The sequence below is a fragment of the Neltuma alba genome, unplaced genomic scaffold (genome assembly GCF_004799145.2).
Source record: "Neltuma alba isolate B1F8T4 unplaced genomic scaffold, ASM479914v2 tig00011579_pilon, whole genome shotgun sequence".
Lineage (NCBI taxonomy): Eukaryota > Viridiplantae > Streptophyta > Magnoliopsida > Fabales > Fabaceae > Neltuma > Neltuma alba.
The window spans coordinates 22,038-46,558 of NW_021636232.1; the positions used below are offsets into that span (position 1 = coordinate 22,038).

Genomic DNA, 24,521 nt, shown 5'->3' on the forward strand with positions numbered 1-24,521 from the left:
TTTTATAAAAAAAAAAAAAAAAAACAACGTTTTAGCTGTTCACGCAAAGGAAATATGAACTCGGCTCGCGCCCGCCTCTTGAAAAGCCCATCGATTTTCCCCGCTACGAGATGTCTTTTTCTCATCAGTCAACAACTAAAAACAGAGAGTCATATAGCTAGCTTGACTGGTCGTTAATATAAAAATTAATTAACTAATTTGAATAGATTAAAAAAATTAATTAAATTAGTTATTTATAATGAATAGATATTATCTTTTAAAACATCTTTACTAATCAAATATATTGGCATATACTATTATTATAAGGATTATCTTGAGAAAAAATAGATAAATATGAAAACGAAACAAAGTGAATTGAGATTTTATATTTAAAACTAAAATAAAATTTAAATGAACTCTTTTATTAAAGATCGGATGTAGTATTTCAAAGTTCCCATATCTTTTTTTTAAGACCATGAATTCATAATGAAGATCCCTTGAAAATGCTACTAACACACATTGTTCAAAAGTTAGACTCATGATTTTGTAGGGTATATTTTTGATTTATTAGCTTCATCATATTTATGTGGTAAATATTCATTCATTATATTGTGTGTACTGATATAACCTACAAAATGAAATGTCATGTTATAAGCACGTTCGTATAAACTAAGATAAAATGTTTTTATATATTTATCTTGTAAATCATAAATTATGATTAAAAAATTATTTTTAAAGATTCTAATCATCATTAGAGATTAGATAGTTCAAAATGCGTATATCCTACAAAATAAAATGACATATATATATATATATATATATATATGAAAAATAGCCTGCTTGCTTGCTTTAATTTTTAAATTATTCAAGAAAAAAATGATGATGTGGACACGATTATGGAATTTTTATCAACTTTGTTCGATGCTCTACAAGTTCTCGGAGTTGCAATTTGAAAACGGTTTTTGAAAAAATGGTGCTTATTAATGACGGTGATCTATGTGACGCACAGAATTTTCAATTTTTACAAATTATTGACAGTGTAATTTAAAAAAGGGAAACTTGCAAAAAAAAAAATCTTGAAATTGTAAAAACGCAAATAAGGGCCATTGACAACTTCACTATAGCTTTTGACAATAATAATATGTCATGAAATTGTCAAAACTCAATGAAGTTATCAATGGTTCATATCTGCGTTTTCACAATTCCAATGTCTTTTTTTGCAATTTCTCTTTTAGAAAACGCCCAATTTATAAGAAAACAGTTCACTTGATGTAAAGCACTACGATATTAAATGTATAAGTTGGATAATTGATTCGCAGTGACTACAAAAATTAATTAAATTAGTTATTCATTAAAGATTTGTGTTGATTTTTCTTAAAAACCTTTTTAATTATTTTCATAAAAATTACTTTCTTGATGAAAAATTCCTCTAATACATGCAATTTTTATTTTTTAGGAAAAGTTATGAAAAAATTTTATATTTTGAACGCCAAAATGGATTGAGTATTTGTTGGAAAAAAAAATGAGTATATAACCAAACGAAATCATTCATGTCTAATTGTTATACTATCTCATATCCTTAATATAAGAACTAGTTAACTAATTTAAATAGATTTAAAAAACTAGTTAAATTAGTTATTTGTAATAAATAGGTATTGTCTTTCGTAAAATATTTTTGCTAATCATGTGTATTAACTAGAACTATCATTATTACAAGTACTACTTTAAAAAAATAGATAAATATGAGGGACAAAGTGAATTGGAGTTTTACATTTAGAATCAAAATAAAAATCAAACGAGTTCTTATATTAAGGACCGGGGTTAGTATTAAGAATTGGAGTATATATAATTGAAACTCATGCAAACATCTTTAGGATTAGTACAACGCAATAATAACAAAAATAAATGGTTTGGATTCTCATATCCTGCAATGGAGCAGGAATAATTATGTTGATGGATGAATGAAAATTGAACATCTATGTAAAGGTCGGAGAAAAAGTTTTCTTATGATGAAAGTGAAGCTCGAAACTTTGGGAACAAGAAATCAAAATTACTTACCTCTTATCAAAATTGTAGGGTGTATATTCTGTTTACTTCTATTCAAGAAGTAGAAACCTTTTCACTTTAAAGTCTTTTCCTGTAACTCCAGTTAAAGTCAATCTCTTCATCGCAATTAATAACAAAAATAGAAAATAAAAAAAATTAACAAGTCTCTCTAGCTTCACTTGATTTTTAATGAGGTTTATGTAGTTTTTTTTATAGCATGTCTACATGTAGTTTTACCTGAGTTTTAATAAAGTTCCTACAATTTTTTATTATATTCTTGTAGTTTCAACTGATTTCCACATATTTTAATCAGGTGAAGGATGCAGAAGAGAACACCCAAATACCTCATTAGAAGTCAGGTAAAACTACATGGACTTGTATATTAATTTTCTGAAAAAAAAAGAAAGAAGTAAGTGAATTAAAAAAAAAAATCCAAATACGTTTTTTAGCATCGTATCTTACCTTTTCTGGCAAATTTTGTCTCCTTTTTGGGGCTGCTACTTCTTCATGGTGTTTCTAATTCAAGCCCACATTTTTTTTTGAGTATGATACAAAATTTAAAAGAAAAAATTGTAATAAAGTCTTATCCAAGATAATTAAATATAAAAAAAATCTTAAAATCATCAAATTATTATGAAGTTTTAAGAAACCTTATTGTAAGAGAATTTATTTGTTTAATTACTAAATTGTCCTTATTTCTCTTCAAGCACATACATTGATAACTGAAAGTGTAATTATTAACAATTTAAAGTGTAACAATTAACAATTATCACGTCAGGTATTAACAACACATTTTCTCAATACATTACAAAAAAAAACATGAGGTGTTAATATCTATCGTGATAGTTGTTAATCCTTACATATTAAGTTGTTAACTATTGTTTTTTCAGTTATCAATATATATTAAAAAAAAGTAATTTGATAATTAAATAAATAAATTCTTTGTAATGAGGTTCTTTAAGACTTCAGAATAATTTGATATTTAGGAGATCTTTTTATATTTAATTTTTTTAAGTGAGACATTATTGCAATTTTTCTAGTTTAAAATTATTTATAATACATATTTTTTTGCCGGTAAACATTGACAATATTGATGAGCAGTCAGAGAGATTACATTTTCACAAGGGTTGGTAGAGTGACAGGGGGGAGGGAGAGGAGAGAAAAAGAGAAATAAAGAATCCAAATTTTGGCATGACAAATACGCAAGAGTGTTTCTTTTGCCGCGAATAACTGAATAAAGCAATCCACATCGCCCCCAGCCTTTTTTCCCTGTCTGCTCCGACACTGTGTACCCCCCACTGCATATTATTCTCTCTCTTCTTTTTCCGGAGAGCCCCTTTCAGCATTTTGAAGTATCTCATTCTTTAATCTTTACTCTTCACATTCTTCGGGTTAATTCCTTTTTCTTTTCTCATACACCTTTCTGGACTGTCTCCTTGGTAATTATTTTCATCAACATGATATTCCTTCCGCTCACAAGATCGGAGCCATAGTTTCGACTTGTAAGACTGAGAATGCTTGTGTTTATGTCCTCTTCTTGCATCTTATTCTCGCTGCCAATTATGCTGATATGTTTCTATGTTTATGGAATTTACTTGATTTTCCTTAGTTCATGGTGTCTGGATGGTATCTGTGTTCGTTATTTACTCGACTACTTATTGATTGAATTATCGAGGCGCATGAAGTTATATTTTCCCTATTCTGTTTTTATTCTTCTCATTAATTTGGACACGGGACGGTTGTCAAGTATTGTAAGAACATGTTAAAGTGGTGATCCGAATGCTCGCGCGCGAGAGAGTAGGTCTTTAAAAAATATGCTTATTATGTATACCCTTGTTTGTCTCTCGTCTCCGCAGATACGTAATCACAAAGAAGTTCATGTGGTTAAAAGTTAAGACACGTTCTTAGAACTTTTATGTGAAACCTCTTACTGCAATTAATTGAATTAGTTTTATGTGCTTGTCATAGGTGTGGGAAGCATTGGTCATTTTAGTTTAGTTTTCTTTCACCCTTTCTCCTGATTCTCATTTGTTTAATATATGAGCTATCTGAAGTAGAATATTAACATATGTTTCTGTTTGACTTGCAGCATTATTTGTTGATAATCCTGGAAAGCTTTCTTTTGGCGGTCAAATATTAATCACTGTGATTATCACTATTGAAACCATTCATTGATTAAAGAGTGACAGGTCCTGTGAAGATTGTACTCCAAAATCTGCCTTGATAAGTGTGGTTGGTTTTCTATATGTCCAAAGGTGAAGATAAAATGAGTGACACAGTGAACGACTCAAATTCCCAGGGGAAACGTACGAATCCAGAAAACTGTAGAACCAATCACAGTAGAGATCCCAATCCTGGAGATGACCTTTGGACTGATGGTCTTATTTGTGCATTTGAATTTGTTCGAGGTCGGCGAAGATCAATTAAGTCAAAGCACTCATCAAGGACCTCAGATAGATTACAAATGGAAGGTGAATATTCAAAAATGCTTGATCCTTTAAATGATCTGATAGATTCCTCTTCCCCGAGGTTATATGGAAACAAGTTATCAGATTTGTCATCTGCAAATGACTTGAGGGGCAGTAGGTTACATGCCATAGATGATGAAAAGGACAGCAAGGTCCTTCAGTTTAGTCAATCCGATGTCACAGAAAAATATGATGGTAGTCATTGGGTGCCAATTGGATGGGCAAGGATTTCCGAACTCGTCCAGAAAGTTCAGGTTGATACAGTCTGGTCCTCTCAACACTTTGAGTTTGCTGATGAGGAAGATGATCGCACTGTGGCTGATCTGGCAGCTCCCTATTGGGAGCGTCCTGCTGGGCCTATATGGTGGTGCCATGTTTCTGCAGGTCACCCAAACATTGAAGCTTGGCTCAGCAATGCTCAATGGTTACATCCTGCCATTAGTTTGGCTTTGAGAGATGAAAGTCGGCTGATAAGTGATCGGATGAAACATCTCTTGTATGAGGTATATTGCCTTTTAATTACTTATCCTATACGTGATTACTAGTCTTACATGTAAATCATCTTGCAATCTATTCTATCACTTAATCTAGTTTACACTGATCATTTAGATGCACATTAGTAATAGCCTAAGTAATTATGAGCTGATACAGAACATCTGCAACACAGTTCAAAGTTAGTAATTGTGTCTGGGGACTTTGTGAGGGATTGAAAATTTTCTATAGTTTTATTTTTAATCAAAGTTTATGTTACAATGACAATTAATGCCTAAATAAACCTCAACAAATGATCTATAGTGGTGATTATGGGTGTTCATCAATTATGATATTATAGATGGTACTTCTCTGGTTCTAAATATAAGACCCATTTTGTAGTGTGTCTTACATTTAACACCGGAGGAGTAGAAGGGATCCTTTTAGATTTCATATTAGTAATAATATTTGTAACACGGCATTACAATAAATTTTATACCTTTTTCCCTTGATATTAATTATAATTTAATTTAAGTAGGTCCCTGTCAGAGTTGCTGGGGGGCTGTTATTTGAGCTCTTGGGACAATCGGTTGGTGACCCTCTTGTTGATGAAGATGACATCCCCATTGTACTTAGGTCTTGGCAAGCTCAAAACTTCCTAGTAACCGTAATGCATGTAAAAGGATCAGTTCCGAGTGTAAATGTTCTGGGAATCACAGAAGTTCAGGTTGTTCTTGCTTGGCATATTCTTTTAATGGGTAGTAATATTTTTGATTTCATAGCTTCAATGCTTTGCTTTGATTAGGAGCTTCTTTCTGCAGGAGGGTACAACGTGCCCAGAACAGTCCATGAAGTTATAGCACAGCTTGCATGCCGCCTTTCTCGATGGGATGATAGGTGTGGACATTTCTTTTATATATATAAACATGTACTTCTTTTAGTTTCTTTAAGCGTCATTATTTTCCTTCAGCAGTTGTATACTTGTTACATAGAGTGATTAAGTGAAATTTCTCTTTGAAAACAAGTTGACCCTTCACCAACCTACCGTCCTTATTAGTGCTATTCTTATTTCTTCACATTGATGTGTGCGTGTGCGTGTGCGTGTGCGTGTGTGGGTGTAGAGAGAGAGAGAGTGGGTTTTGTTTTCTTGATAACCAGTGTAAAACTACGTTTTCCCCCATACACATAAACTCAATGAATGAATGAAATTTCAACATAGATGTAAGGAGAAGAAAAATAATTTTCTTTGTCTAAAGAGAAGGGCAATATAGGGGGAGAGTTACGTAAGATGGTCTCAACATGTACAGAATAAATCTAAATGTCAAGGGGGAAATTTGGTCTGTATGTGAAGGCAGTTACAAGCTTATGACAGAGAACAAAATGCTTGAACTAGTTTCTGGAACTTAAATCCTTCACCTTTCCTCATATGTGTTTGATGTCTTAAAGATAAGTGCTACCAAAAAGTATGGTTGATAGGTTTGTAGCAAGCCATGTTTTTCTCTGCACTTGAAGTTTATTCAACTTCTTTCATCTGATGCATGGATTGTGTTGGTGGACTGTATCTTAGGCTGCCCTTTAGAAAAGCAGTATTCAGATTTGTGAAATTGGTCTCATGCTTCCATTGCTTGAGTTGTAGTTCAGGTGTATGATTGCTATTAATTTCATTATAGACTTTCAAGTTTTGTTACCTTGGTTTGACTTTTTCTTTAGTCATCCAGGCTATTCCGTAAATCTATATTTGGTGCAGCAGATGAGATTGAATTGAAGTTCGTGAACAGGTTCCCAAATATACTTTAGGTCATGAATTAAGTCATTATGTCACTTTGAATGAGCTTTATACTAAAATTGACACTTTTTTATTTTCCTAGGAGAAACCATGAAGACCTGAATCTCTTTAGTGTAATTCTTAATCAAGAAATCAGAAGGTTATCAAGACAGGTATGTTGACTTTTGCTGGTTTAGAGATACCTTTCTGGAGGATTTGCTACTTGCTGCTTGATCATTTTAACACTTACTAATGTTTCTGATTAGTTGACTAGGTAAGAAGAATGCATTGTGAATAATAATTGATCTATTTGTCTTTAAAAACATGTGAGGAAATAGGATCAAAGGGCATATTTGTCTGTAAATGCAAATTGGCATTAGTTGTTTGAAATATGTTGTTGAAATGGTAATGGTGATAGGAGTGTTATTTGAATGGAGGTGAAAATTGTTGGAATTGCCATCGTCGCACATCCATTTCATCAATTAGTAAAAGTTTGATTTCGTAGAGAATGACTGATATGACTACAAATAAGGCACTGGAGGCTACGTCAGCAATAGTTGGTTATATAATAGCTTGGACAGTGTAGTTCTTTATTCTTAATTTTTTGGGCAATGCTTTGGACAGCTCAGTTTGAGTGTATTACGTGTCAAATGTAATGAAGCACAAGATGTCCATGACACATAGAAGTATCAAATGGTGCAAAGTTACTTGATTCTTACAAAAACTTTGAAAGTCTAGTGCAAGTCAAATTTATTTAGTCAGGATTCAGCTTGTACTTTTTATATATCTTTAAAACTGAACATGAGGCTATTATGACTTTTCTTAAGGATGAAATGGGAGCCATTGTAGTGTTTTAGTATGAATTAACTTCAGCTTTTATCCACGGTATATTGTTAACAAGAGATTAAGCAGAAGCAAAGAGAAGAGGAAGTGGGCTATGGGGCTCCATTGACTCTGTCCCAGATCTTTTTCCATTTCCAATGACCCTTTTCCTTTTTTCTCTGATTATTGTCTTTTGGTCCTAGTTTAAGTAATGAATTCAATCCTCTTAAACATGAAAAACTGAAGTTTGGTAGGGAATATGGTTCTAACTAGTGAAAACCCAGCTATATTATATTCTTCTGGTCCTAAATATAAGACCCATTTTGTAGTGTTACAAAATGGGTCTTATATTTAGAACCGGAGGGAGTAGTAATTTTTGAACCTAATAGCTGATATATGTGCTTTGTAGAGAGTTACATTTCTATGACCATCTATAGAAAAATAAGGTAGGAGCAGTCAAATGGTTGGATTTAGATGTCAGTTCAATGGTTGATTTTTTCAGGAAATAAAGATGGAGCAATTTTATTTTAGAAAATTTGAAATAATGTAATCCCAAGGATATCAATTTTAGGTACAGTTGAATTTAGTTTTGGAGAAGTTTCAACTAGTACAAAATTTAAGTATGACAAATCGAAGTGAGAGATGCAAGTTTGCGCGATCATAGTGGTTGGTGAAATTTCAATTTCTATTGGCTGTTGTGTTGGGTTCAAGGGTGAAAGTGAGAAACAGATCAACATTGGACGGAATTGAATTAGAACAGGATTTTATAAGCAGAAAGGATATATAGACCTAATGCCATGAGGTTTAAAACATGATTTAATGTCGAGTCCTTGAGTATATGCTCCGAAAGTTTCATGAAGAAAGTTCAATGAAGATTTTGTAAGTCTTAGGATTCTCAGGTCTTAAAAATGGTATCAAAGCAGATCAACCATGGAAAAGGGAAAGAGGGAAGCATGGACCCTCTTTTGAGGGAGAGGCTTGATTCAAGTGTGAGTTAAATTTGAAAGTCTTAAGCCCGTATCCAAACATGTTGAGATGGACCAGCTGATTTTAATATGTATGCGGGTGTGCGTCCTTTCTTTGAAGCACACCTGACAAGTGACAATTGATCATCTATCAGGCATCTAATGCTACCCGACTCTCTTTCTCTCTTTTGGAATAATGGAAAACGTTTCATGAAATGCAAATATGGAAGGTGTTTAAATTCCCAACTTTTTTTCCCCAATCTATCACCAGCTTACAATACAATGTACTACCTCCAGTCCTGAATATAAGATCTATTTTGTGGTGCAACTCATTGTTTGTGACACTGTCAGAATTTTTCTTATGAAGAATTTTTACACCTCTTGCCTGCTGCAAGTATTTTTAGGGAGAATTACAATGAGGTTCCAAGCAAGGAAAACAATGAAAAACAAGTCCAAAAGATTGTCATTTTTAATATATGACTTGTCATTATAGGCTGTTGAGGTTGTTATTAGGACTTTTTGGTGATTATTTTTCTTCTGTGGGACTTGATTGTAATTCCTCTGTATTTTTATGTATTTGTTTGATAATTTAGTCATATTCAATATTGTATATTTACTGCAGGTTATCAGGGTGAAGTGGTCACTCCATGCAAGAGAGGAGATTGTCTTTGAGCTTCTCCAACATCTGAGAGGAAGTGCAGTGAGAAACTTGTTAGAGGGAGTAAAGAAGAGCACAAGGGAAATGATTGAAGAGCAAGAAGCAGTTCGTGGCCGCTTATTCACCATTCAAGATGTCATGCAGAGCAACGTGCGTGCATGGTTGCAGGTATTAATCCCCATGAACCTACATATTAATGATGCTTAGTTATCTTTTAGAATGCATGAACATAGCCAATGGCCTAGTAGCCTAGTGGTGTGAATGCTCTCCTACAAATGAGAGGTTGTGAGTTTAATTCCACTTGTAACCTAGCTGTTAATACCTGCCTCTCTAAATTTGAAGACAAAAATTGCATGAACATTGAAACCTGGCATGTGAGATAGACACAGACACTATGACACGACCTATAATCTGGGATGTCAAGTCCATTTTAAATGTAACTTGATGTCAAATACAGACATGGCTTCACGTGAGAACTGTTTTGAAAGAATGCATGAAAATTGAAAGTCAGCATGCGACAGACACACAAACACACAGTGACACCCCCTATAATACGGGGTGTCAAGCCCAATTTGAAGGTAACTTGTGTCAAACACAGACATGGCTTAGCATGAGAACTGTTTTGTGTCTTGTGCATGTTATTTCAGGATCGAAGTCTTCGTGTGACGCATAATTTAGCTGTATTCGGTGGTTGTGGTGTGGTTCTAACCGTCATTACCGGCTTATTCGGAATCAATGTCGACGGAATACCTGGTGCAGAAAACACACCATATGCATTTGGTGTGTTCACGGCAATCTTGTTCTTCGTAGGACTAGTGCTGATCATAGTAGGCCTGGTTTACCTAGGGCTGAAAAATCCCATCCCTGAGGATCAAGTGGAAGTTAGGAAGCTGGAGCTGCAAGAGCTGGTGAAGATGTTTCAACATGAAGCTGAGACTCATGCCCAAGTCCATGGGAGGAACGTTTCAAGGAACAACTTACCCCCTACTGCTGCTGATAATCTGCAGAATGATGGAGACTACTTCATCATACATCGTTAGAAGACATGATGCTTCTTGATTGTCAGTACTATGAAATCGTATTTCATTCGATATATAATTTTCATCTGAAACTATTTATTGATGCAAGCATTGCATGGGATATTTTCTAGTCTGATGGTAAAAATCGTTGGAACAATAGATTTCTAGCATGTAAATTCAAATATATAATGTCAGGTAAAAAAAATTCAAATATTTGTATGTTTACTTGATAAATAAAAAAGAAAATTTCATTTTGCTTCAAAATGCAGAAGCGTGTTTAAGCAAAACATGGGTAGCGGAGGAGGTGCCCTGGGAAAGGAAAAAAAGATTAGTGGGGTGTTCATCAACGTGAAATCAGAATTATGATAACTACTCACTTACATTGGAAATTATCTTTTTTATAGTACGAATGATGGTTATATGGCTATGAATTTAGAATAACTTAACCTCATTTGGCTAAATTTTTTTTTTTAAATCTGATAAATAATGATTCTAATCCCACTGGATGTTTAAGCATAAGTAGTTTTTGTGATTGAAAAATCATGATAGAGGTTCAGCTATTAAGATTTCTTCTATCTACCCTTATTAATAATAATTCTTAACGTATAATTATATTTAAATAATAATCATTAATTATAAGAATTATATTAAATTATACGTCTCTTATCTACACTTATTGATTTTTTGTAATTATATATTTATAAGTAATTTGAATAAATGGAATCTAAACATAAATGTTATCGTTCTTGTATTGTAACTAATTTTTTTATTGAAGAAAAATCAAAATATTAAAATACTCAATCAATACTATTCATAATAAATTTTTATTTTTTTTTTAGCGAAAAAATGTTATTCTTATTTTAAGAAAAATAAAAAAAACAAATTATACAATTAATACCAAATATTGAGTATCAAAATTTATTGTCACTTATCCGGTTGAAAAAAAAAAAAAGTACCACTATTGTCAAATCAGTGATGAACAATAAAGTTTAGAAGGATTTTTTTCTGGGGGCCCAAGCACTCTTTGAGTTAAGTTGAAATGCATAGGGAACATTAGAGGCCCACCTTTTTTTTGGACTGAAGAGGCCCACCTAATAAGCAGAAAATTTTCGGGGGACAAAACAGAGAGCGAGCGAGGGAGGAAACGACCAAAACCGACCGCTTCATAAAAATTTGATCATCAAAACCGCGTTGGATCACGAGAAAGTCTACAGCCTCACTGAGAAATTCTCTCCGTTTTCCTTTCCCTCGGCGACGACGTCGGCGAAACTTGCAGATAATGTCTCGTCCACACACAGTAAGCTCTCTTTCTGTGACTAACTCACCTTCCCAAAGTCAATTTTCACAGACCGTCTCAGGACCTTGTCAGTTCACTGGCGCTTATGATTTTTTCGATTATTTCGGGTGACTCTTGTTCTGGATTATGTCGTGCATTGAATTCCCTTCTACATGTCACCTCGTCTGATGATTTCACCTCGCATACTTGGTCTATGGGTCGAATCATCCCCTTTGCTTGATTATTGTTTCACTTGCGCTGCTGGTACATGTGTGAGTATTCAGTGATGTAGATCTGAGTTTTCTAATCGGTTTTATTTCGATACTCTGAATAGATCATATACAAGTGATGTTATGTAGATAAGTTCAGCGTGCTAAATGAATTGTACACGCCCATTTGCATATCATCTCAATACTGAGATTGTTGATTGTTTTCAGTGGATTTACTATTTGCATGAATTATTTCATACACGATCTATTGATAATCATACGGTGTGTTCCATTCATTTGAATATTTATATTACATTTCAATCGGCTGCAAACAGGTCATCTAGATTTAAAACTAGCCAGGCCAGTGATATATTGTTTGAGTTCTCATTGTGAAATATGGAGAAATTTACTTGCATGTAATGTTATGGCTATTTGGAATTTAATTCATTTTTACAACTTTCTGGCATATCCATCTTGATTAGGATCAGTTGAATTACGGGGGGAAAAAATCTTCAGATTTGGATGCTGTAGGCAACCAGGCGTGATGAACTATATTTATAATTATCTAGCAGATCTGTGTTAATAATTCTTGGTTTTGTACCTTATGTCTATTATCTGCTTCTTCGAGGTTCCTGGCAATTTTCTGTATATTTCTTGGTATGATTTTTCCAGTTGTCCCTTGCTAACTACAGCCTAGGATATTACAATTGACAAATTCTATGACAAATGATTGACATAAAATTTATTGATACCATAGTTGTTAGAGATGAGCACACAATAACTACAGAAGGACCCCCTTTGAGCCATGGTACATTTAATATGAAATTGATGAATTCGTGAAAGAGATGAAACAGGTAAGAAGAAGAGTGCTTGTATGGATAAAGCCATGAAATGGAGAAAAAAGGAGAAAGAGGCATGAATATAGAGAGCGGGAGGGAAAAAAAAAAAAGAAACACAGAGAGAGAGAGAGAGAATTAGAGAAAACAAACAACAATGAAAACCTCTATATTGATGGGTGAGGGCGACATCCCAGAATGGATGGCACATGTAGAACATGCTTCAAGGTGCCATTTCGAAATTTGCATTTCCAACAATGCATGGCACTGCTCTGTTAGCTAGCATGACCAATCCGATTATGATCCATATCCTTTACTATTTACCCTAACCTATAAAAGCAGAAAAATGGTTTGTGGTGTTAAGATGGAAAACATCCTTTGTTACCTTTTCAAGACCTAATTTTATTGAAAGTACTCTAACTTTGATCCTTTACTTTTTGCGTTTTAGGATTCATGTCCTTCTGTGAAAAACATCCTTCTTCTTGATTCTGAGGGGAAACGTGTGGCTGTTAAATATTACTCAGATGACTGGCCAACAAATAGTGCAAAGGAGGCGTTTGAGAAAGCTATATTCAACAAGACTCAAAAAACCAATGCCCGCACAGAATGTGGGTGATCTCTTCTCATTTCCGTGTGGCCTTTTGTATCACAAATGAGTTTGTTTACCCTGTTCTTTGCTTTTTCCATTTGAAATGGAACTTGTCTGTGTTGGTATCTTTAGTATTAATTACATGACTCTTAAAGGTATTGGTTTTTAGCAGAATGCTAAGAGTTCAAATTATAGTATCATCCATTATACATTCTAACATTAACAGTTGGTTTTATTTATTGATTTATTTTCTAAGTTTATCTAATATGGGAGTAGATAGCAATTTACAACTTTCTTTATGACGTTTCTCTGTGAGTATATCAATTTCACATTCAATATCTTTATATGCCTTCATTTACAGCGGAAATAGCAATCTTTGAGAATAACATTGTGGTTTACAAGTTTGCCCAAGACCTTCACTTTTTTGTTAGTGGGGGTGAAGATGAAAATGAAATTATCCTGGCCACAGTTCTTCAGGGTTTTTATGATGCCGTTGGTCTTCTGCTAAGGTTATTTTCTTGTTCTTAACTATTATATATGTACGTGTAAGGTCTTGTCTTATAAAACGGCATTGATGGATGCATTGAGTACTGACTTGGTACTGCCATCACTTGTTTTTGTCCAGAGGCAGGGTGGAAAAGAGTGAAGCTCTTGAGAACTTGGATCTCATTCTATTATGTATTGATGAAATTGCTGATGGCGGGTATGGTATATACATTTTTCTAATCCCCTAAAAGAAACCAAAAAAAGCAAATAAGAAAGGAGAAAAATAAACTACAAAGTATAACATTGGAGAGATTGATAAAGAGAGAACTTCTCTGAACTTTCATGCAGGTAACAAGGAACATAATCACGGTAGAATTTGGTACTCTTTGAATTTGATTGTTCTAGAGTCTAGAATAAGAATGCGATATGGATTTTATGTAGTGCAATATAACGACAAATGGAAATACTGGCAAAAGTTTCATTTGGTATTCCCTGTCGGAGTGGAGTTTGAATTCACTGTGTTACTGTTGCAAACTTTACAGTCTTTTCATCCATGAACATCTGGTCCTAAAATGACTTTACTTTATGTCTTGTGTGTGGTAAAATCCAATGGTCACATATCCCCACCATAGTATTTTTTTTATATTTTAATTGGCTACTGTACTTTAGGGTTTCCTCATTCAGGAATAGCTGATAGATACAGTGTGTGGAGTCCTCAAAATGTGGAGACCATTGTTAAAATGGAACCCGTACGTTTTGTGTCCTCATTACATGACATTGTTATGTCACATCCGGACATAAAATGATCAAACGGGCCTCTTGTGCAGTGATAGCGTAATTGAAGGTTTGGGGAGAGATAGATCCACTATGTAGAATCACTTGCTTTGTGGAGTTCAGTAAACAAGTGGGACGCAAACCACTTATTGGTTTGTCTCAAGGGCACCTCTGATATGACTCAGGATATTATCCTCCATGTGTATCCTGGTGGAATCAAGCTCTGACCGTTAATTGAAACATATACTCTTTTCTTAATATCTTAGCTAAACCTTTTGATTTTCACCATTCTTAGTACCTTTCAGCTGCCATTGTGATTTCAGTAGTCATAAATGTCCTTTGTATTAGAATTTAGCTCGTCTATTCTTTTATGTGCAGTATAATACTGGAAACTGATCCGGATGTTATAGCTGAAAAAGTTGCAAATACTAGTCTAGATTCTAGCGTTTCTTTGTCTGAACAGGTATGCTCTACAACTTTCTTTTAAATAGTTTTTAGAAGAGGAATGGAATGGGAACTCCTTTATTAGAATTCTAATTTTTTTTTTTTTTGGGTGCTTACTGCAGACAATAAGCCAAGCATTGGCTACAGCTAGGGAACATTTCACCAGATCTCTTCTTAAATGATCCCTATGCTGTTTGACAAAGGATGAGAAGTCTCTTGCGCAAAGTCCTATTATGCTGTTTTCTGCAGCCCAGTGTTTCGTTGGTGCGTTAAGGATGGATCCTTGAGATTTGACAAAATTATCAGTTCTTACCTTCTTTTTTACTGTCAACTTGTAAATTCTATCGGTTAGTATTCAGGGCTTTAGTTGTCTGGAAACAAATGGTGAGATGCAAATCAAATAATAATATCTGATAAAAGGATTTTCATCAAATCTAAACACAAAATATCTGAAGAATGTTTCCCTAATTAAAAATATAATAAAATTTCTAAGACAATCAAGTAAATTAATATCGTTCCAAAAGCATGGAAGCAATTTTGGTGAAGAGCGATTGGGTGAACAGTGATCATTTAAAATTAAACTGCCAGGTTATATGAGATTGAAAGTGCGAGTGGAATTATATTTAATATACTTATCAGAGCGAGAAAGTTAAGTTTTCATTGTTTATGGATGGTCATGCTTAACATAGAAAAATAATTTGTCTCAAATGCTTATTTTCCTTCTTTATGTTTTGGAAGGAAAAGAAGAATTTAACTAATATGACTTTTGAAGAAGAGAAATCAGATTTAAATTTCATAAGATAAGAGACCAAAAAACAAAATAAAGAAATCATCTAATAAATTTAATCTTATCCTTCATAAACGATACAGCATCACAAACAGACACTTGCTATTAAATGAAAGGAAAAGGCAAAACATCCAAATTCGCTTCCCCTGGCTTTTCTTCTTCCTTGCAGGGACAAGTCCCACAAAATTCATACAGCAGCAAGTCAACTATACATGTCCGTCCTTCAAGCAAAACAAAATAACTTGATATTATAGATAAGTCAAATAAAGTCAAAAACATCATATATTAAAAATCTAAATTCATCATTCTAGATAGCATCTTTAAATGGCATCAAAGGATTATAGCCATAGGTACAGAATCATCTAAGCTGTCAATCTGCCATGGACTCCTTTCCACCAAAATTGCTTAAACAAAGTGAACCCGCAATGTAATGAAGAATACCTAGGATGAAGGCTCTTCAATGGGGATTTTACTCACAGGCACAAGACTTTGTGCATAATTGAAAATACGCGCAGGCCAAGTACTACATTTACGGGTGTTAAATATCTTGAATTTATTAGTACTGATATTTAACAAATAAAGAACTGTCCTCGCTCCATTCTCAGCTTCACTTTTGGTTTCACCATCAAGTCCAGGTAGTTCATGAATGTTGTAGACAAGTTCATCCCCCCAAAAAATGGATGGAAATGGAATAAACAAGCCAACAGCTGAACAGGTGCTAGAGAATATCTTAGTCCAACTTCGTCTCTCCCCACAAGATGCACCAATATTCTCCTCCATCACCCACAAATCAAATATACAACCAGGGTCTGCATCCCTAACGAGGGAATGTATAGCAAGTTTGTCCTCATACACCATCATATGAAACATTGCATTATTACCTAACGCAGGTATTGGTACAAATTCAAACAGTTCCAATGCTATGTCAAATGAAACTACCACCTCAATATCATCTCCTCCCATCTCCCAATCTTCTAGTAACCCAATCCAAAACATAGATCCATTAGCAGTTATAGCATCATTAACAAATCGTGTACCCGCCATGTAATCGAATTCTACTTCTTTCCATGACCTAGTGCTTAATGAATACACTTCCACTTGATAAATCGAATCCTTATACTCAGCATAAGTTCTCACTATCTTGTAATCATTAACCATGGGACTGAACCCAAATCCTAAACGGCATTCGCATTCAAAATCATCAACAGTCCTGGGCAACATTATGACATCACCTGTCGCCGGATTAAGCAAAAAAAGGAGAGGAGGATGTATACCTTGCACATCGATTTCAACACAGAGCAAGCCATTGCAGGAACCTATGATCCGCATGGCATCAAACAAGTTCGAAAGATCATGAACTTGCATCTCACGATCGAGCAAATATAAATGAGAAATATATTGACCTTCGCGTTCCGGTTGGAGAAGAAGAAGAGGGTTTTGATGGCTGGAGTGGTGGAAGTGGTCAGCGATGAAAGATGGACACTTGAAGAGATTTTTCCAATGTTTGCACACACATTGAAATCGCATCAGGGATTTTACAGGAAGACGTTTGAGAATGTTTCTTATGATTTCTTCGGGAAGAAATGGTGCGACTCTGTCGTCCATGATCATCGGCTTGATAGTGCTCGACTGTGACGAACAAATCCCTCGAAGAAAAGCCTTCCAATAAAAGGGGACAGTTGAAGGGTTTAGATTCTCTTCATGCTCTCAGGCATTGATTAATGAGGGCAGGGAGAGAGATCGCTTTGTGCGCGGGAAGGCCTGCGTCGTTTGCACTTCTGACGATTGGGTGAGCTCGCTCCCGTCGCAGTGTGCATTATTAATGGCGTTCTTATCATTAGTTAAGTGCAGGCATTTGCTTTTTTTTTAAAAAAAAAAAAAACAGAGAGTGGCTATAAAATCCCAATTAAAAAATATAATTATTAAAAAGTTACAGTAATAACAGCAAAGCAACTCGCAAATAACAATTTTTAAAATAAAAAATGATAAATACTTATTTGTTATTAAAATTTATACGTAATTTTTTTTCAATTTTGTTATAATTCTCTGTTTTTTTCTTTTTTTCCTATGGTATAATAGTGTGTGAAAATTACAAATAAATGCTTCTAAAATATGCATACGCCAGTGGTCCCAACTTCCAAAATCCTCATTAAATCACTCGTTAGATCAAAATGGAATTTAAAAATATGCGTACTCTTACAAAATTGCCCCTCATTTTAAAGGGAAAGTCACTCCACTAGAGCTCCCGCCGGTGGCTGGAATGCTTTTGACAAAATTGGTCACACCACCTCTTACATGCTAAAAGGTTATGGCTTTGTTTGGCATCACGATCAAAATTATTTACAAGCACAGTTTACGTAAGTTGAGACAGAATTCTTTTAACATATTTACTTCATACTACCTCCAATCCTTATTATAAGACCCCGTTTGACTTTTTGTTTGGTCTTAATTATAAGACCCCAATCCATTTTGTCTCTCATATTTATGTATTTTTTTCCAAGATAATCCTTATAATAATTATAGTTCTAGCCAATATACTTAATTAGCAAGGATATTTTAGGAATGACAACACTTATTTATTACAAATAACTAACTTAACTTACTTTCTTAATCTTTTTAAATAAGTCAACTGGGTCTTATAATTAGGACCGGAGGTAGTATTTTATAAATTATGATTAAAAAGTACTTAAAGCTATCACAAACGGGTCCTATGTGATCACTAAGCCACTAGGCCCTTTGGGTGAAGCAGGGCAAAATGCTACATAAAATAATTGTTAAACTTTAGACGTTCAAAAGCAGTTATTTGCCACACCGCATTAGCTAATCCGAAACGGGGAAAAAAAAGAAAAGAAGTGATAATATACCCCTCAAAAGTTTTGTTAATAAATGACTTCTAGAGACTTACCAAATAACATTTCTGAACTTTTTTTAAAGCTCCCTATTATGTTCTATTCCCTTTAGTAAAATAACTAGATAAATCAACACAAATGAATTATTCATATAAATCTAAATTATGGGGATTCATAGTCAAATTTTCAAAGCGATTATGTGCCATTAAACTGAAAATTTAGAAAATCCATGTTTTAAATGGTCATATACAATGATATACATATTTACATATAGACTGATGCCCTTGACAAAACTTGTGATGAATATCCACAACAATTGTATTTATACATATAGCCACACGCAGCAATTGTATCTGTCATAAACACATGCATACATACATACATATCGTTTTATAACAATTCTCCATGCAAGTTAAAATTTTTCACCCAAAAACTCTTGAAGCATCCTTAAACTTTGCGGAGGCAAAAACCAATTCTTAACTATTTCTCCCCTCTTTGCTACCTCAATTTGTAACTTCTGATAGTTGATATTGTCAGCAAAAATATATATATATATATATATGTGTGTACACACACACACGCACATATTGAGTGTTCTAATTGTTGAAATATGACGTCTCATTTATTTGAACGTCTGCACAAGAATGCGTTTTAATGCAAGGATGTGGTATAACTACATCATTGGAACAGTTGTGAGGGGAAACGCAATTGTGGTAAATAGTGCTCGAGTTTTTTTTTTTTTTGGCCAAACAATAGATTTGGAAATTGGAATACATAAAGTCTTCTAAAGATGTGTTATAGCATTGTTGAGTATAGAAACTCTCTCTCATCATCCATTGCCATATATATTATTTCACATTGTTGGACGGAAGAATGCATTTCTCATGATAAAAGTGAAGCATGAACAGGATAGGGGGAGTAAATAAAATGCTAGGAAAAATGAAACTAAAGGGTACGTGAGAAAGTAAATAAATTTGATATATGGCACAAATGCAAAATGAGAAAGAAAAAAAAAAAACAGTTGCTGTAAATCGATTCACATTGTGCTGGATTAATTTTTACCAGGAGTCCTTAAACAAATCAAATCTCCAAAGTAATGATTAAGTTTTAGGAATGTGGATGTTGCCAACATAGAAAGAACACTAAACCTGATAATAGAAACAGGAAAATACAACATGATAGAGGAATCTGGTGCTGAGTCTTAAGGGTATCAAGGACCACAAAAACAGTCAGATAATCTAAGAGTCTGTTTGGCTAAGCGTTTGAAAGAAAATAAGCTTTTTTTTTTTTTAAGCATAAGTCTGTTTGAAGAATTTGTGCTGTTTGGCTTGGCGATTGAGCAATCTGGCTTTTGTATGAAAAGTAACAATAAGCTATAAGCTAAAATTAACAGCTTATAACTTATAGCTTTCGAAACATGGAGAGAGAAAAGGTTAAGAATTTATTATCTCTTTTGGTTCTTATTATAAGCCTCAAATAACTAATTTATAGATAACAAAAAATTAATTAAATTACTTAAAAGTAATAATAAGTTAAAAATATACTTTTGTTTTAAATATGCTCATAGAAATATGCTTTTATTTTCAAATATGTCTTTATAATAAATAATAAAAAATATGAGATCAACAGGAGCTTATAAATAATTTAAAATTATTATCTTATGTAAATTGATATTTTTTTATTTTTTATTGTTTAATAAAAGTCTTACTTATTTTGATAATTTTTACAAACTAAAATTACTTACTCAATCATTATTAAAATAATTTTTATGATTTCTCTAAAATTTAAAAATTTAATTCACTTATTAAACTTCACTTCTTTATATTAAATTAATTTAAATTATTGTATTATGTAAATTTATTTTTTTAAATCATGTTTCACTTTATATTTAAAATGTTTTTTATAATTTCTCTAAAGTTTTAAAATTTAATTCACTTATTAAATTTCACTTCTTTATATTAAATTAATTTAAATCCATTGTATTATGTAAAATTATTTTTTTTAATAATGTTTCATTATTTATTAAAATTATAAACCATTTTGGTAATTTTATAAACAAGTTTACTTTTACTCAATCATAATCTAAACAACTTTTTACCAATCTCATTTTTACAAACTAACTTTTCTGAACTCCAATCCAAATACAATTCAGCTTATCCATTTTAATTTTTACCCAACTTTACTTTTTCAAAAGTCAAATTGACAATAAGTTATTTTTCCGATTGTTGATCCAAACAGATCCTAAATTGTGCTGCACTCATTTTCCCTAGAAGTCCTTGAATAAAGAAAAAAAAACTGCAAAGTAATGATTCAGGTTTAGAATCAAGGCTCTTGAATGTGAATGTTGCCAATAGCTACAAGACTTTCTACATGATTAGGAGCAACTGAAACAGAACAGCCACGTCTGCAGGTAGCAAAGTTCTCCAATTTATGACTATTAAGATTCAACAGATATAGAGCAGTCTTATCATGTTTAGGCTGATGTTCAACTTCGCAAACAATTTCATCTAACCAAACGCAGCATGGAACAATATTTGAAAAGGTTCTAATAGTAAATATCTTGCTCCAACACCATCCCTCGTTAATCACCCACAAATCAACCACAGAGGATCTATCTTGTCAGATCTTAGCAAGAGAAAGTATAGCAAGTTTGTTCTCATACGCAGTAAGCTTATCATGTGAACCAAAGTTTAATAAAGCAGGCAGTGATATCAATGAAAGCACCATGAGGGTTTTTTCTCAATGCTACCATGGGTGGGGGGATCTCTAGGTGTGCATTTGGAGCAGAGGTCTCCCATGTTTGTTGTTAGGATTAAGCACTGTGACTTATTTCTGTTTTTCTTTTTGTGGTTGTCTTGTTTGATATGTGTTCACCTTTTCTTGTGGGTTATTTTTGTTTGTACTGGGGTTTGCTTCTACCATGATCACTGTTTCTTTGGTATTTGTTATCAAATTTAGACATGTCTTCACCCTTCTGTCATAGAGGGGTTTGTTGAAGCTGTATTTGTTTTTTACAGTATTGGCGTCAAAGAAGACGGACTCGGAGAGCATGTCTTTGGACAACCACCTTCTATTGCTCTTTTTGTTGATCATGGTGGAATAAAAACTAGCCTGCTCACTTTCAACCTGCAAGTTTAGGCGAATTGTCTTTATTTGGTTTGTCTCAGTAGCTTTGTGGTGTCGTTTGGCTCTGGTCTTTGTTTCTTTTCTGTTTCTGCTTAAGTGTCTGTATTACGTTCTTCTTCTAATGATATTAAGCTTTTCGGTTCCCCAAAAAAAAAAAAAAAAGACCTCCAAAATCCTAAGTCACCCCATTAGATCGAAATGGAATGTTAAAACTATGGGCACTCTTACAATATTGCCCTCTTGGATGTTAAAAGACTATGTGACATTGAACCACTAAGCCCTTATTTTTAAATTTTTTTTGGCTAGCACTTAGCCTTTGCCCCCTTCAGTTGAAGCAGTGCAAAATAATACATAAAATAATTGTTAAATTTTACTGCAGTCCATGCTAATTCGGAGGAGGAAAAGCGAGAAGATACGCCTTAAAATTTTTTCTATCAATGAATTTTATTGACTTCAAATTACATGCAAATAACTTTTCTAAACTTTATTTAAAAGCTCTCTTTAAAATAACTAAATAAATTAACACAATGAAATATTCATATAAATATAAATTATGGGGATTCATAGTCAGGTTTTCAAAGCGATTATGTGCCATCAAGGCATCAAACTAAAAATTTAGAAAATTCCATGTTTTAAATGGTAATATGCAATTATATACGTATTTACATTAGACTGATGCATTTTTGATAAAACTTGTGATGAATGTCCGCAACGATGGCACACACACAAACATATATGCACATTACCTCTAATTCTTAATATAAAAAACTAGTTTGATTTTTAATTTAGTCATAAATATAAGATCCCAATTCATTTTGTCTTTCATATTTATCTATTTTTTTTCTCAGTTAGCCCTTGTGGTAGGTGCACATGTTAAATGTTTTATTAAATGGTAGTTTTAACTAATATATATGATTAGTAAATGTATTTTAGGGAGATAATGCTAGTTTATTTAAAAATAAAAAAAAATTGTATCTGTTTCGGTATGCATGAAAGGGCGAGAGGAAAAAGAAATAACATGCATCAATGACCATAAAAAGAGTCAGATGATCTCATTTCCCCAGAAGTCCTTGAACAAGAAAATTTGAAGATTTAGAATCAAGAGTCTTCAATATGAATGTCGCCAACGGGTACAAGACTTTCTACATGATTAGAAGTAATTGAAACACAACAGCCACGTCTGCAGGTAGCAAACTTCTCCAATTGAAGAGTATTAAGATTCAACAGATATAGAGCTATTTCATCGTATGTGGGCTGGTGATCAACTTTGCAAACAATCTCATCTAACCAAATGCAGCATGGAACCATATCTGCAAAGTTGCTAATAATATAATATCTTACTCCAATCCCATTTCTCCCCAGATGCATCTGTACCTTCCTCCATCACCCACAAATCAATCACAGAAGATTCATCGTTCCCAATCACAGCATGAGAAAGTATACCAAGTTCGTTCTCATACGGTGAGCCTATCTTGTGAACCAAAGTCTAATAAAGCAGGCAACGGTATCAGTGAAAACAATTCCATTGCTGGGTCAAATGAAATTATCATCCAATCATAATCTTCCTCCCCCGGGCCCGGCTTATCTCCAAATCAGCATATAACTCCATTAACAGTGACAGGTGGAGGGTAATAAAACCCTAAACCTCTAAGGGTATGTTTGGCTCAATAAGAGGAAGGGGAGAGGAGGGATTTAATGGAAGGAAGGGGAGGGGAGGGGATTGGAAGGATTTAATATTATCTTGTTTGGATTTATAAAAAAAAAAAGGAGAGGGGAGGGAAAAATATTTTAATATGGACAATTTTGTTCTTATTTTATTTAAGATATGGGTATAATGGTCACAACATAATAAAATATGGGCATAATGATCACAACATGACAAAATATGGGCATAATGGTCACAAAATAGTAAAATATTACCATTTTCCTCCAAATCCTCCCAATTTTGGAGGGGAGGTTGAGGAGGGGAGGGGAGAGAATTTTTTTAAAATTTTTCCTCCCATCCTAAAATTTGTGTGTTGCCAAATAAGAAAAAATGATTAAAATCCCTCTCCTTCCCTCTCCTCCCTCCCAAATCCCTCATACCAAATACAGTTCCCAACTTTTATTTCCTTCCAAGACCCAGTGATTAATGGATACACTTCTACACGAGTATAACTAAAGTTATGATGGGTGTAGAACAGCAGAAGAAAAATACCATTACGTCAATTAGAACATAAGATGCGAGTAAAAAATAATATCTTTTTGTAATAAAAACTGAATTCATTACTCAACAAAAAAAAAAATAATATCAGAGTATTCAATACTATTTTACTCATTTATATTATCAGAAAAGTACTGTTTTTCTGCCATAAAATTATTCTTTTTATTAACAAATCGGTTTTTTCCCCTTTTTCTGACTCGTATCAATAAATCATTTTTTCCAACAGTGTCCGTAAAATCATTCAATATGAAAAGAATTACTACATATTTTCTGATAAATAATTATTTGTTGTTTATGCACTCATATATTTGCGCTTTCATTGAAACAAATCAGTATAAAAAGAATTCGTTCGTATTAAATATTCTGTATTTGATTCAATATTCAAATGCAAGATGTCAGAAATATAAAATCATTTACTTCTTATGTATCTAATTTTTCAATTAGACACTGAAAACATCACTCAAAATAAGTTACACAGCAGAACAGAACAGAACTTGTGTTCCTACTTCATCCTCTCCAGTACACAAAGGTGGAGGATGAAAAATTCTATAGCAACCTGCCACTAACGTCTGGGACATCTTAGCTAGCTTTCCAGCCATGTTGTTTTCCTTCCTATGAACACGAGTGACAAAAACTTGCTAGTTTTTACACATCAAAAGTCCAGCCTCTTCAATTACATCAGCGAAAGGGTGATGGGGTCATGTCCCCTGGTCATCAAGTTGATAGCTTTCACAGTTCGAGTTGAGCTG

At 33.5% G+C, this 24,521-nt stretch overlaps 3 protein-coding genes across 3 annotated transcripts; 2 read left to right on the top strand and 1 right to left on the bottom strand.

The window, feature by feature from the left end:
* The first annotated feature begins 3,334 nt into the window (after positions 1–3,334).
* LOC114715248 (uncharacterized) lies at positions 3,335–10,406 on the top strand. Its single transcript, XM_028900043.1, has 8 exons — positions 3,335–3,527; positions 4,115–4,996; positions 5,503–5,691; positions 5,770–5,861; positions 6,683–6,742; positions 6,833–6,902; positions 9,139–9,342; positions 9,822–10,406. The coding sequence occupies exons 2-8, from the start codon at positions 4,271–4,273 to the stop codon at positions 10,212–10,214; spliced, it is 1,734 nt and encodes a 577-aa protein (XP_028755876.1). The 5' UTR covers positions 3,335–3,527; positions 4,115–4,270; the 3' UTR covers positions 10,215–10,406.
* Positions 10,407–11,328: 922 nt separating this feature from the next.
* LOC114715245 (coatomer subunit zeta-2) lies at positions 11,329–15,240 on the top strand. The gene is made up of 6 exons (XM_028900041.1): positions 11,329–11,490; positions 12,963–13,122; positions 13,465–13,612; positions 13,729–13,806; positions 14,742–14,826; positions 14,930–15,240. Exons 1-6 carry the CDS (start codon positions 11,473–11,475, stop codon positions 14,987–14,989), a joined length of 549 nt encoding a protein of 182 aa, XP_028755874.1. The 5' UTR covers positions 11,329–11,472; the 3' UTR covers positions 14,990–15,240.
* A 618-nt stretch (positions 15,241–15,858) lies between these two features.
* On the bottom strand, positions 15,859–17,229 carry LOC114715250 (putative F-box protein At3g21120). The gene is made up of 2 exons (XM_028900044.1): positions 16,869–17,229; positions 15,859–16,769 (listed from the first exon to the last, which is right to left on the bottom strand). Exons 1-2 carry the CDS (start codon positions 17,203–17,205, stop codon positions 16,036–16,038), a joined length of 1,071 nt encoding a protein of 356 aa, XP_028755877.1. The 5' UTR covers positions 17,206–17,229; the 3' UTR covers positions 15,859–16,035.
* Positions 17,230–24,521: the final 7,292 nt, after the last annotated feature.